General features: G+C 39.9%; 1 protein-coding gene and 1 long non-coding RNA gene across 2 annotated transcripts in view; both read right to left on the reverse strand.

The window, feature by feature from the left end:
- Positions 1 to 6,363, reverse strand: part of LOC144067301 (uncharacterized) — a 10,624-nt gene extending 4,261 nt beyond the window's left edge. The window contains exons 1-4 of the long non-coding RNA XR_013297897.1: positions 5,245 to 6,363; positions 3,176 to 3,240; positions 2,077 to 2,327; positions 1,462 to 1,554 (exon numbers count right to left, since the gene is read on the reverse strand). This is a non-coding gene — a long non-coding RNA (uncharacterized LOC144067301). The remainder of the gene's footprint in view (positions 1 to 1,461; positions 1,555 to 2,076; positions 2,328 to 3,175; positions 3,241 to 5,244) is intronic.
- Positions 6,364 to 6,914: 551 nt separating this feature from the next.
- Positions 6,915 to 10,916, reverse strand: psmd14 (proteasome 26S subunit, non-ATPase 14). Its single transcript, XM_077588213.1, has 11 exons — positions 10,761 to 10,916; positions 10,068 to 10,123; positions 9,915 to 9,986; positions 9,706 to 9,825; positions 8,873 to 8,943; positions 8,649 to 8,799; positions 8,471 to 8,578; positions 8,313 to 8,387; positions 8,120 to 8,245; positions 7,209 to 7,271; positions 6,915 to 7,085 (listed from the first exon to the last, which is right to left on the reverse strand). The coding sequence occupies exons 2-11, from the start codon at positions 10,113 to 10,115 to the stop codon at positions 6,987 to 6,989; spliced, it is 933 nt and encodes a 310-aa protein (XP_077444339.1). The 5' UTR covers positions 10,116 to 10,123; positions 10,761 to 10,916; the 3' UTR covers positions 6,915 to 6,986.
- Between the last annotated feature and the right edge of the window lie 2,650 nt (positions 10,917 to 13,566).

A 13,566-nucleotide genomic window follows, 5' to 3' on the forward strand; every position in this document is an offset into this window, starting at 1 on the left:
CCGTGACTCACCCGCGCGCCATTGCGGTTTAAAAAAAAAAAAAAAAAAGGCGCAAACCGCCACGGAATGATTCATATTCCGCGGACGTCTGGCACGATTGCACGACAGCATTTCCCGGCAGAACGCTACCGAGCGTGGAGAAAACATGAAGGCCGTGCAAAACTTGGGGTGAAGTTACAAGATTGAACGAAGGAAGGACGGCGTTTTGGAAAGGATCTGGCAACCCTGGGGTGTGCGCGACCTTTGACACCGTGACTCAATTGTTCCCGTAAGCGTCCCATCGCTATGCGTTTACGAGAAATTTCAAGAATTCGCTTGCCCGTGTCGCAAGAAAGATCCACAAAACTCAGAAATGCTAATTTACGAGACGTGGGACACCCGGCTGGCGATTCTGACTTTGACAATGCAAAATGGCGGATGGTTGCCGAGATATGTGCATGACATCATCCATTTTTCTAAGTGCTATAAACACATGCTGTTGACAAAATATCTGTGCAGTGGTGGAACAAATGGAAATAGGGCCCAGGGGCAAAGAGCGTCCACAGGCCCCTAAGATTCCACAGTCCTGGGCCTTAGGTTCGAGGCCCCTGTCCTACATAATTCATTCATTCATTTTCTGAACCGCTTTATCCTCAGTAGGGTCATGCGGGGTGCCGGAGCCTATCCCAGCTGACTTCAGACACGACATGGATGGGTGGCCAGCCAATTACAAGACAAACAACCAATCACTCATCACTAGAGGCAATTTAGCGCACTATTAGCCTAGCATGCTTTTTTTTTTTTTTTAACAGAGTACCCAGAAAAATCCCAAACAAGCCCAGCTGGGGAGAACATGCAAACTCCACATTGGTGGACCGACCTGGATTTGAACCCAAGACCCCAAAAGTGCGAGGCCGACGCGTCAACCACTCATCCACCGCTCCACCCTTGTACTACTAGATTAGATAACTTTATTCATCCCATATTCGGGAAATTTCATGGTCTACATCAAGGGTGTCAGACTCGATTTTATGTGGGCCAGACCATTTTTGATATAATATTTAGATTTGTTTTTATAAATGGATTAAAAGAACTGGATTAAAAGCCCTGAATATTCCGTTTTTTATAGATCTAAAACAATGTTTATTTTAGCTTTTTTTGTATAATTTTAGATTTTACAAAATGATTTTTGAACTAAAATTACAATTATTGATTTAAAAGGGGGAAAAATCAGGAAATTTAATATACATCTAAACTCTTCATTTGAATTTGATCCTAAAACAGAAAGTCGGCACTCATTTACTTTCTCGGGCCGCACAAAATGATGCGGCGGGCCAGATTTGGCCCCCGGGCCGCCACTTTGACACCTGTGGTCTACATAAATGGATTTAAAAATACGTATTTTTAAAAAAAAGGGGCAATAACGGTTCAAGTACAGACACCCGTAAAAAAAAGCCACTTTGTAGTTGAATGGTTACTCACTTGTTCGTCCGTGTACATTAGCATCTGCAGCGGCTTCACATTTGCTCGTTGTGGAGGTTTGCGCAATATGTTGTCAGGTCTTGATCTGGCTGGCTGACAAGTGAGAACCAACAGTCAGTGTCAAGTGTACACAACAGCATCAACAAAAAATGGCATATCAGTGATAAACCACCAAAGTGTACGCCAAGAAATAAATAAAAAAAATTCCACTCAAATGCGCATATCAGCTTGAACTGCACTTGACCTAAACACTGATGTAACTTGGAACAAGATTTTGTTTTGTTCCACGTCGTTCAACGAATAAAAAAACGGCGCAATCACGCTGTTATTTTGATGAATGTTGCGTTTAGGGAATAAAAGTTAAACAGAATAATTCATCGGTGGCAGCATTTAATGAAAAAAAAAATAGAACTCTTTTTTTGGACTACAAGCCCACAAAATTGGAAGATGCATGGGACTTTAAATTACAGGCTTTACTGCCAACCCTCCCAGTCCCAGTGAATTGGACATCTTGCAAAATGCAAAGCTTCGACCCAAAATCTTCTGCTACAGCTTATTGGCCTTTCAAAATAAAAAAAAGATCAACTTCCAGTCCGGAAAAATGACGCTACTTACGGTCAGAAAACTTCAAGTCACCATTTGGACGCAGATCACAGACCCCCGCTTTCTTCCCACCGGCCCTCCGACACTGGGCTTGGACGTGGAGCCAATGTTTCCGAGCCGAGGGGGTGAAATTAGCACGGGGAGAAGAAATGTGCGTGCCCGGAGCGACGGGAAAGATCACAACACCACACACACGTGTTAGTGTCGTTACTGGCCGTTCAGCGTGAAAGCCGCAAAAGTGGAAATGGACAACTTGCCTCCATCTGCAATTGGATGCCATCTACAAACAATGACGTCAATTCGAAGAAAGCCAACATTTTATACATCTTTTTTTTAAATACATACATACACGTGGAAATATATGTGTGTGTGTGTGTGAGTGTGTGTGTATGTGTGTGTGTATGTGTGTGTGTATGTGTGTGTGTATATGTGTGTGTGTATGTGTGTGTGTACGTGTGTGTATACGAGTGTGTGTATGTGTATGTGTGTGTTTGTGTGTGTTTGTATGTGTGTGTTTGTGTGTGTTTGTATGTGTGTGTATATGTGTTTGTATGTCTGTGTGTGTATGTGTGTGCGTGTGTGTGTATATGTATATGCATCTATGTATATATATTTTTTTAATTTACATATATATATATATATATATGTATAAATATATATATATATATATATATATAAATATATATATAAAATATATATATATACATAAATATATATATATGTATATATATACATATATATATACACACAAGTACATATATATACACATACATATACATACACATACATATATACATACATACACATGGAAATATATATATGCAGTAATACAGAACTGAACATAATAATGTCATATTTTATTGCAGATCATAGCTATTTGTTACTTTGTGAGCATAGGTGTTAAATTAGTGCAATTAAAAAGATGTTTTTCCATTGTAACATCCTATTTTAGGTGTTTTTTTCAGTGGGAACAGATTAATTGATATTTAGTTATTTTATATGGGACAAATTGATGCGAGAGACAAGCAAATTGACATACGAGCTCAATCCTGGAACGCATTAAGCTCGTATCTCAAGGTATTACTGTATATAATGTATATACTCAACTTACCTTTCTGTTAGCAAATAGAGGGCAGTTATTTTTGTGTGTGCTTTGGGTAAATTCTTGCCTTCACTCTGTGGAAGATAGGAAGCATATGGCCACATTGCAACATAATTTAATTGTGCAAAAAATGCTGGCTTTCCATTTTGTTGGCTCACATTTCAACAATCGGACGCTGTTTTTTTCGGGGAATCAGCAGATTGAGCGATGGCGGTTGCTCACTCACGCGGATCATTCAAACTGACGGCGCAGCATTTTTAAAAATGAAAATTGATTACCGTATTTTTCGGATTATAAATCCGTTTTTTTTCATAGTTTGGGTGCGATTTATACTCTGGTGCGACCTGTGTGTGAAATTATGACCACATTTTTATATCATTTCACATGTAATTTTCACTTCTGCACCATGTAGCGGACTTGTGTTTATTTTATGGCTTAAGAAGAGCGAAAAAAGGAGAAAACGGGAGGTTTAGCGCATAAAAAAAGGGAGTCTGATGAAAGACAGCTGCCTACAAAAAAATGCCATTTGCCGGCCTATAAATCCGTCCACGCTATCTCCGCCTGCCTCGCCGCGTTCAATTGGCTTCAAGGAAAGGTCAAAACTCCGAGGTCGGAAAGCGGCCCGAGGAGGCTTGGAATGTTGCACGGGTGCATTATTGCTCCTCGGGGACGCTGGGATTTACCCAGAGGGTCCGCCACGCACCTGAAAGCATTTGCCCTTTCTAAGAGTGAGCTAGCCACGAGAAACGCCATCTAAATAAGGGTGTCAAACTCGGGTTGGTTCGTGGGCCGCATTAACTAACGTCAAGTTGATTTCATGTGGGCCGGACCATTTTAGATACAGTGGTACCTCGAGATACGAGCCTAATGCGTTCCGGGACTGAGCTCGTATGTCAATTTACTCGTAACTCAAATCAACATTTCCCATACAAATGAACTAAAAACAAATCAATTGGTTCCAACCCTCTGAAAAACACCCATAACAGGATATTGGATTGGAAAAACATTTTGATTTGTTCTAATTCGCCATTTATTAACAAAGTAACAAATAACTAGTGGTTAATTGTACTAAAATGTTTTTTAATAGTACTAAAATTAGACGTATTTTTTGCACGGCAACGCGCTCGTAACATAACAAAAACAAATTTAAATGAACTTGGATTACGATGCAAACTCACTCAAAAATGAGTTTAATCTCACTTTACACTAAACTTAATTCTAATTTAGTTTGACATTTTGATACCATACTTCTCTCCGGTTGGCTCTAATTGCCCCGCCTCCACCCTGACTTTCAGCTGCAACCTATCGAGGGTTGTTTGCTTTTGTCTTCCCTTCAAAATATTCCCAAAATGATGCACACAAATCAAAATATTCCCAAAATGATGCACGCAAATCAAAATATTCCGAAAATGATGCACGCAAATGTCCTCAATAGGATAACGCAAAACCACTTGCTAATGAGAAGTGGTATACTCCTCTCGTATTAGCGATCGAGCTCCGCCATTCGCACTGACTAACAGGGGGAAAAAAACAGTGAAAAAATGCAAGGATCCGCCCAGTGCTCGTAGAGACATTACAACGAGGGAGTTGCGACGGGAAAGACAGTGGCCATGATGTTCTTATGAGCATAACAAAATTTGTCTCATATCTCAAGATAAATATCTGCTCAAAATTTTACTCGTATCTCAAATTGCTCATATGTCGGGGCACTCGTATGTTGAGGTACCACTGTAGTAGATAGAAGTCAGTTGCTACTTATTTCAGTTTAACCTTCTATGTTGGATCAGTTGGAACAAAAAAAATAAAAAATAAAAAATGCGCCCACTGAAGTCCTTTATGGAAGAATAGTTTGGACACTCCTTGTCTATAACAATAAGATGAATCCCTAAAGGTTAACGTCTATGTCCAAACGGTGATCTCACGCCATGGATTCATACCAAAAGGTCATTTTAAAGCATTTAGCAGACCACGGGCCGAAATCAACATCTGGGTTTGTTTAAAAAAAAAGAGTGGGGGGGCTCACGGGGCCATCAATCACGAGTGGCTTTGTGTATCTCGGACTTTTTCTGCCGCATTACCTCATCTTCTGACACAGGAGGAACCGTTGGAAGACTCAGCCAGTCCATAGCGATATCCCATGATGGATAGCGTACGTTTCAGCTTCGCCCCGAGGAACGCAGAAGAAAGTTTGTTCAGACTCGTGTTCTCAAACGACTGAACTTTCGGGAAACTTGAGCCTTTGATCCCGGAGATAGCGTCTTCTGTCATCTCCGCAAGGCGTCTGCAGGCGTGGAGGAAAAAAAAAAAAACATCTAAGAAAATCTTTGATTTGACTATCTGAAAATGAGAATAAAACCAGGATGATTCAGCACTTTTAGCGCAAACGGTGGAGGTTGAAAGATACCAAAGGCCCCGTGAGGACAAAATCCACATCTAATTAAAGAGGCTCTTTGATTCCATCTGAGATATCCTCGCTAACTGGATCGGAATAAGTAAACAAGAGGTTTCCGAATCCTCCTTCCAGAAGAGTTTGTCCTGGAACAAAAACGTGGTAACCGTAAAAACCTTTAATTAACGACAGGGGACGTTTTAAGGACATACTGGAAAGGGAGGAGAAAACTCCAAATGCAGCATGTTCTTGTTTCTGACAGACATCTGGTAAACGCATGGATTTTTAGGGGGGGGGGGACTATGACCGCCTACCAAGAACTTCCTGGTCTTAAAGTTCTCCTTGGCGCAATCATCATTGTTACGTCATGTTTGCTTTTTTTTCAGCAGTTCAAGTTACCTCGCTTTTTGGGAGTTGTTCATCATTCCAAGTGCTGACAGGTCCATTGCGTCGTTGCGCACGGAAAACCTTTAGAGAATTCATCCGATATCCTCGCTTAAGATCCACGTGATAGTTAGTACATGCTGTCCTAACGTGTAAAGACAATTCGGGCCCCCGGGAGACAAGTTCCGTCTTACCAGTTTTGCCGGACGAGTATCGTATTTGTCTTACTGTTTCGTAGTGGCCGCTTTGCTGCTCCACGACCTGGATGACTTGTTGCGGTGGATGGAAGCTGTAATTCTGATTTTTGTTAGAAAATCCTGACGCAAAACGTTCAGGCCGAAGACTGGAATCCGATGGAAATGCTGTCGTATTTGTCTTACCGTTCCATAGCGGCCGCTTTGCTGCTCCACGACCTGGACGACTTGTTTCGGTGGATGGAAGCTGTAATTCCGATTTTTGTTAGAAAATCCTGAAGCAAAACGTTCAGGTACGAAGACTGGAATCCGATAGAAATGCGGTCATATTAGTCTTACTGTTCCGTAGTGGCCGCTTTGCTGCTCCACAACCTGGACAACTTATTGTGGTGGATGGAAGCTGTAATTATGACTTTTGTTAGAAAATCCTGACGCAAAACGCTCAGGCCGAAGACTGGAATCCGATGGAAATGCTGTCCTATTTGTCTTACTGTTCCGTAGTGGCCGCTTTGCTGCTCCGCACCCTGGACGACTTGTTGCGGTGGATGGAAGCTGTAATTCTGATTTTTGTTAGAAAATCCTGACCCAAAACGTTCAGGCCGAAGACTGTAATCCAATGGAAATCCTGTGACTTGACTTTAAAAGTTAAAAGTTCAAAGTTTTTTTATCTAGGTCTACAATGTCTTCTGTCTGTCTGTCTTGCTACTGCAACCAAAAAATGTCCCGAATACGGCATGAAATAAAGTTCTAATCTAATCTAAAAATGTACATAAGGCAGTGGTTGTCCCATACTTACATTTATTTTATATAAAAGAAAAAGGGTTGTAATATTAACAGTTATAAACAGGCGTCATCATTGGAAAACGACGGTATCCAACATGGCGGCGAGGCACTGAACGATGTTAGACGTCATCAAGACATCGACGTGCTCTTCCAGGTGTCTCTTGGGATCCTGTAAAAAAAGACAGAAATGTCCCCATTGATTAAACGCTTTGAAAAATGAGCAAACGAGTGGAATCGTTTCCTTTCCTTTCCGCAAATAAACGCAGACTTGGTGAAAAAGTGTCAACGTTACCTGTTTGCCAACATTCTTGATGGCCAACTGTTCTGGTGTCATTTTGTCTTCTTCTTCCACAGCCTGGGTTGGAAACACAAACAGTGGTAACAACAACTTGTTAGTAATATTTCCCGACTCTGAGTCTACGTGTTTTTCTCTACGTGTCTGAAAAAAACTTGAAATGTGTACTTTGTCTCAATATTAGACATTACGAGGACACATATTGTGGCTAAAACCGAAATGGAAAGAGTTTAAGGACACTATTATAGTCTTTTATAAATTTTATTTAACGTGCCAAGTGTGTCGAGTTAGGTTTGACGTTTTAATGTGATGAATTTTTACATTTCAATATGATTGTTTCCTTTGATGGGCAAGTTTTCACTTTGTAATGGGTAAGTCCTTTCCTACATAAAATCTGCAAAAAAAACCCCATCATAAAATCTCATTCAATCTCTTTCTTCTATAATAATCAGTTTACCGTATTTTCTCGCATCAACGCTGTATTTGTCGCAAAAAAAATGATGTCTGAATCCAGGGTACGGCTTATATGCGCATAAATTAGTACATGGACAAAATTGCAACGTGACAAAGACGAAACGCCATAACGCGGGCCGCTTTAACGTCAACTTTATTTCACGTGGGCCGGAACATTTTAGATATAATATTTAGATTTTTTTTATTATAAATGGATTAAAATAACTGGATTAAAAGCCCCGAATATCAGCTTTTTTATAGATCTAAAACAATGTTTATTTTAGCTTTTTTATATATATTTTTAGATTTTACAAAATGATTTTTGAACCAACAGAAAAAATGATTGAAAAATTACAATTATTGATTTAAAAAGGGGGAAAATAGTAATAGCCCTGATGCATTTCCCCCCCCCCAAAAAATATAGAAAATCAGAACCCAGCTTCAACCAAGTTCACCTTGTTGTAGTTCTTGGCAAGCTCCAGCATTTCCTTGACGATGGTCTCGTTGAGTTTACAGTGCTCGCTGTAATCCTGCAGGGTGAGACCCTCCATCCAACTCTTCTTGTGCAAGTTCAGCAGCATCTACAGGGAAAAGCCAACTTGTTTCCCACCATCTTGAATTTTACATTATCACAGATTCCAGTCCTACCTTCTGCTCCAACTCATTTTTCCTGTAATTAATAGTGATGGAGTAGTAGTGTCTGTTCAGTCCGTGAATCAGAGCCTAAAAAAATGTGGGGCCAAAAAACCTGGATCATTTTACACAGTAGAAATCCACCGTTTATTAGTTAAGAAATGTAAACTTACCTGAATTGACGGTTTGTTCAGATGCCCCAAATTTGATGTGGTTTGCCTCGGTTCATGACCTAACACCATCATGTTGGCATTGATCAGCCTGAACGCATCGATGACAACCTTCCACAAACAAAAGGGCTTTAAAATGAGCCGTTAACGTTAGCCCAAGCGGCTAAAAACGCTTTCCCACCTTGCCCTTGACGCTCTGAATGGGATCCACCACCACGGCGACCGCTCTCTCCGACAGTGCTTCGAAGCTTTGCTGTGTGTTGATGTCCACGCCCGACAACCAGCAACCGAAACCAGGGTGACTGTGATACCAACCCACCACCATCTCGGGCCTGAATGAGCAAGAATAAACCATGTTTTGGTCACTCTGAAGAAAAGCATTTCTAAAAAGTGTTAAGCATTTACCTGCCAGTCTGCTTTAACATGTCCAACATCTTGGCTTGGAACACAGGGTCTACAGCTTCAACACTCACACCCTATTAGAAAACACAACATATTAACCCTTAATAAGGCACAGATTTAACTCAGTAGCTGCCATTGACGGCGATAGATCCCCAAACCATTTCGACGAGAAGGGGGCGAACATTCTGCCCCCCCAGATGACACAAAATGAGATGTGCACATATGCCGATGCAAGGTCTTTATATACACATATATATATATATATATATATATATATATATATATATATATATATATATATATATATATATATACATATACATATACATATACATATACATATACATATACATATACATATACATATACATATACATATACATATACATATACATATACATATACATATACATATACATATACATATACATATACATATACATATACATATATATATATATATATATATATATATATATATAATTATTATTATCAAAAATAGTCACTTGCCCTATAAAACGTAAACATTCAAAGTACAGATGATGTTGAAAAATCCACTTTTTGGTGCATTTACAGCGGTTTAGCGAATTTATGACACAATTCTGCCTCCTTCAGGTCAGTCTCGATACTACGACAGACATGGCTAAACGTGTGACGTTTTTATTCATCAGGTGTATGACACCAATAGGAAAAAAACTTTTAGCATGTTCTAAATATAAAAAGCTGTGTGGCTTCATGCACCTAATCTATCAGATGAGCATCTCTCTAATTTAAACTAAAATTAAATTCCATATGTACACAATAACTACATGATGGACACTAATTATAATCCATACCGTTCCAGACTGCGGCATGGCAAACACATCAATTACTCGCACGGTGTAGTCGTCGACAAACTCTCCCAACATCAATCCCATGACTTCCATTGGTACACCCGCACGCCCGTGCTTCAACATCTAATAAGGGAAGATTAAACGGTTACAAAAACAGACCCAGCAATGTTTAATATATACCAAAAAAATATTCAAATACACTCGGGATGTACCTTAAGGAGTGCCAGTGATGAAATGTAGACTTGTTCTGCAGTGTCTACAGCTGGCGCATCTGTTGGGGGGCCCTAAACCAGCAATTTCAGTTTAATATAAGGTTGAAATTTTTCATTAGGATTTTGTCTTAATAGCATTTAAAGGTGGATTACCTGGCCGAGCCCTGGCATCCCACCACCAAGCCTCAAGAGACGGTCCATGTCTGGATCTGTTGAAACAAATAAATGGAAATAACATTAGAAAAATGCATAATTGAAATATAACGTATTCAAATTATGACACAGCCTTTTAATATACACGAAGACGAACCATGTAGGATTAGGTAATATTGGTCATTACCATTCCAACTGTAGCGTATGAATGTACATTTGAAAATGTTACGTTAGTAAACAGTACGACTCCTACATCCAAATGTACATCAATTCAAAAACTAAAAAAAATATACAACTATCAACAAAGGGTCTTTAAGTTGTTTAGCTACTTTAAAAAAAACTAAAAGTTCGCGTTTAGTTCTGCTTTTTGTGGTGCATTCCGTCTTCGTTCACCCGAAGCATTACTAAGCATTATTTGGCTAAAATATCAGCATCAATATTTAGACAATTACACATTGTATTTGAACCTTTTATCAGCGGAAATTTCTACCGTTACATTCTACATGACATGATTTGACATTATATCGACAAGCGACAACCACGAAAAAGCTACAATTGACGTTAGCGCGAGGTTAGCACGGAGAAAATGAAAGACCCTCTAAACAGCGACAGAAAATTTCTTCACACAAATTCCACCCCATCAAATAATACCGAGTCATAAACATCTCTTATTTTTGCCATTAATATACAAACCTGTTTTTGCTCGATTTTAGCGAGACACTTTTAATTCCTAACGTGAATCGTGCTGACTAGCTACAATGAATCAGCCAGAATGATGTCTGGCGGACACAACTTCCGTCGCATGACTGACGTCATTGATTGCAACTACAAAACATGGCGCAAGAGGCCGCTAACGTTCCGTATAAGTACCCTTGTTTTCATCCATTTTATGTATAGTGTAATTACTGTTTCTTCTTTATACGGTCATGGAGGTGGGGGGAGGGTCTTCCCCAACTGGCATAATACCAAAATAGCTAGCATAATGCATAAATGTGCATGATTTTATTAAAATCATATAAAACACTGAGACTTTCTAACACAAGGCAGGGAATTTGATTTTAGAATTCCTTGTTAATTGTGCTCTATAGACATAACAAATAAAAAAATAATATATATATATATATATATATATATAAACAAAAATATATTTAGTATAGTATGTTTTTCCTTTTACTTTAGAAACAGATTGAACAAATAATAATCCAATAATTTTCAGTTATACTCCACCCAAAATATGTTATAAACGCAAAAATTAGGAGCATAAATAAAACTGAGAATGCTTTCTCTTTTCCCTTTTTCAATGTAGATATATTTTTTAAGTGCCAAAAAATGATTTCTATGAGTCTATGAGACCATATTTTACTGAAATTCTGGGACCAGACTAATTCCTCACGTCCTCCAATCCACATGGTGAATATTTTAAATTTCATATCTATATTAAGAAGCACGCTAGCGTAGCGGAACATTTCTGGTTTCGCATCTTCCTGCTCTCGGATGTGAAAGACATCCTTCACGGACATCTGGAAATCCTCCGAGAGATGGCCCGAGCTAAACGAGTCCAAACTATGACAAGGTTTGCACGGTCTCATATTTCAAGAAGCGAGCGTTGCACTAATCCCAGAGGAGTCACAAACCAAACCACACAAGCAGACCAGTCGTTCCATGAACCTCATTGTTTCCTCGCGGTGTGTCCTAGTACTTCCGATTCCCCTCCATCGCACCCCCACCCTATTAGAAAACACATGGTTCAACATTTTAACCCTTAATAGTACACTCATTTAACTCAGCAGACGCACAAGCCATTTCAACTTGAAGGGGGCGAACATTTAGCCCTCCCATACCAACACAGTCACAGCCCTGCTTAAAGATGCTAAAAAAGGTGACTTTAAAATAGTAGCAGGCCATATTTTGGACACAAATCCACCCAAAAAGGGACAGAAAAGACTTAATTTAAAAAAATCCCAAAACTATATCGTATATATAAAAAAATGACATGACTTTTTGAGCCATGTGGTAAAAACATGTCTTCCAAATGTTAATATTTGGCTCTTGTCGTCATCTGCCGGACAAACATGAGTATTACATCTATAACGGCCACAGAGGGAAATATTTCAGCGGCGCAAGGCACATTTGCATATGCTTTATATAATAATAAATCAATTTCCTTATAATTTTATCTCATTTTTGGGTGTTTCCTCACATCTTTCATACAAAATTGGGACACTTTGACCAATTTTAAAGGTTTTAGTTGGTAGTTGTGTGAGGACTGTGGAACCAATTAGAGAATTTACCTATAAAGTGCACCTCTACTTACGAAATTTTCAAGTTACAAAAAAGTCTCGGAACCAATTCATTTCGTAAGTAGAGGTATGACTGTAGTATTTAATCCAAAATAGTAACTTTCCCTATCAAAGTTCACTATTTAAAGTACAGAGGATGCCCAAAATCCAATCCATGGTCTTTGTTTTTCTGCATTTACAGAGGTTTCCGGCAAGGTGACCTCACTCCCAAACGGTCCTACCAGACCTGAGTTTTCGAGCGGGACCCGCGTTCCCCATTTGGATGAAGTAGAATAAGTGGTCCGCATTCCTCGGACCAAACCCACGCCCCCCTCCCCTTACCCGTGGGACCTCCTGGACACTCACTTGTCCAAGCCAGGATGTGCTTCCCTCGCTTCGGATTTACGACTTTCAATGGCCTTTTAGGCTCCACAACGGCTTAGCGGGGTTTAAATCTTGGTATATATTATTCATGCTGTGTCTAAAAGTCATTTGCAGGATGTTCCCCGACTGTACGTTTATACAATAAACCTTACAAGAGTGTCCTTCCATTAAATTCCAAATCCTAAATGCTTTTGCATCCGGGAAAACGAAATGGGGAGTTCACGTCTTTGATCGATTCCGACGTCATTTCATTCCATTTGCGTCTCATTTATCCTCAAAAGGGTCGCAGGGGGTGCTAGAGCCTATCCTGGCCAACAACGGACACCGTTAGCCAACCAATCGCAGGGCACGAGGACACAAACAACCATTCACACTCAGATCTAGGGGCAATTTAGCATACATTTAGCCTAGCAAGCATGTTTTTGGGATTCATTCATTATACATACTGCCTATCATCACAAAGCTCGCAGAGGGTGCTGGAGCCTATCCCAGCTGACTTTGGGCAACTGGTATAGGCCAGCCAATTGACAACCAATCATACCTAGGGGCAATTTAGCATACAATTAGCCTAGCATGCTTTTTTTGGGATTCATCCATTATCCATAGCGCCTATCATCACAAAGCTCGCAGAGGGGGCTGGAGCATATCCCAGCTCACTTTGGACAACATGCGTTGGCCAGCCAATCGAAGGGCACGAGGAGACAAAGGACAACCAGTTTTAGCCAGCTAGCGTAGCGTTAATGTTTTGGGGATGTGGGAGGAAACCGGAGTACCCGGAGAAAACCAACGCAAGCACGGGGAGAACATGCAAACAATTAGTAATCACATATAGGGGC

This window comes from Stigmatopora argus, chromosome 2, assembly GCF_051989625.1.
Source record: "Stigmatopora argus isolate UIUO_Sarg chromosome 2, RoL_Sarg_1.0, whole genome shotgun sequence".
Taxonomy (NCBI): Eukaryota; Metazoa; Chordata; class Actinopteri; order Syngnathiformes; family Syngnathidae; genus Stigmatopora; species Stigmatopora argus.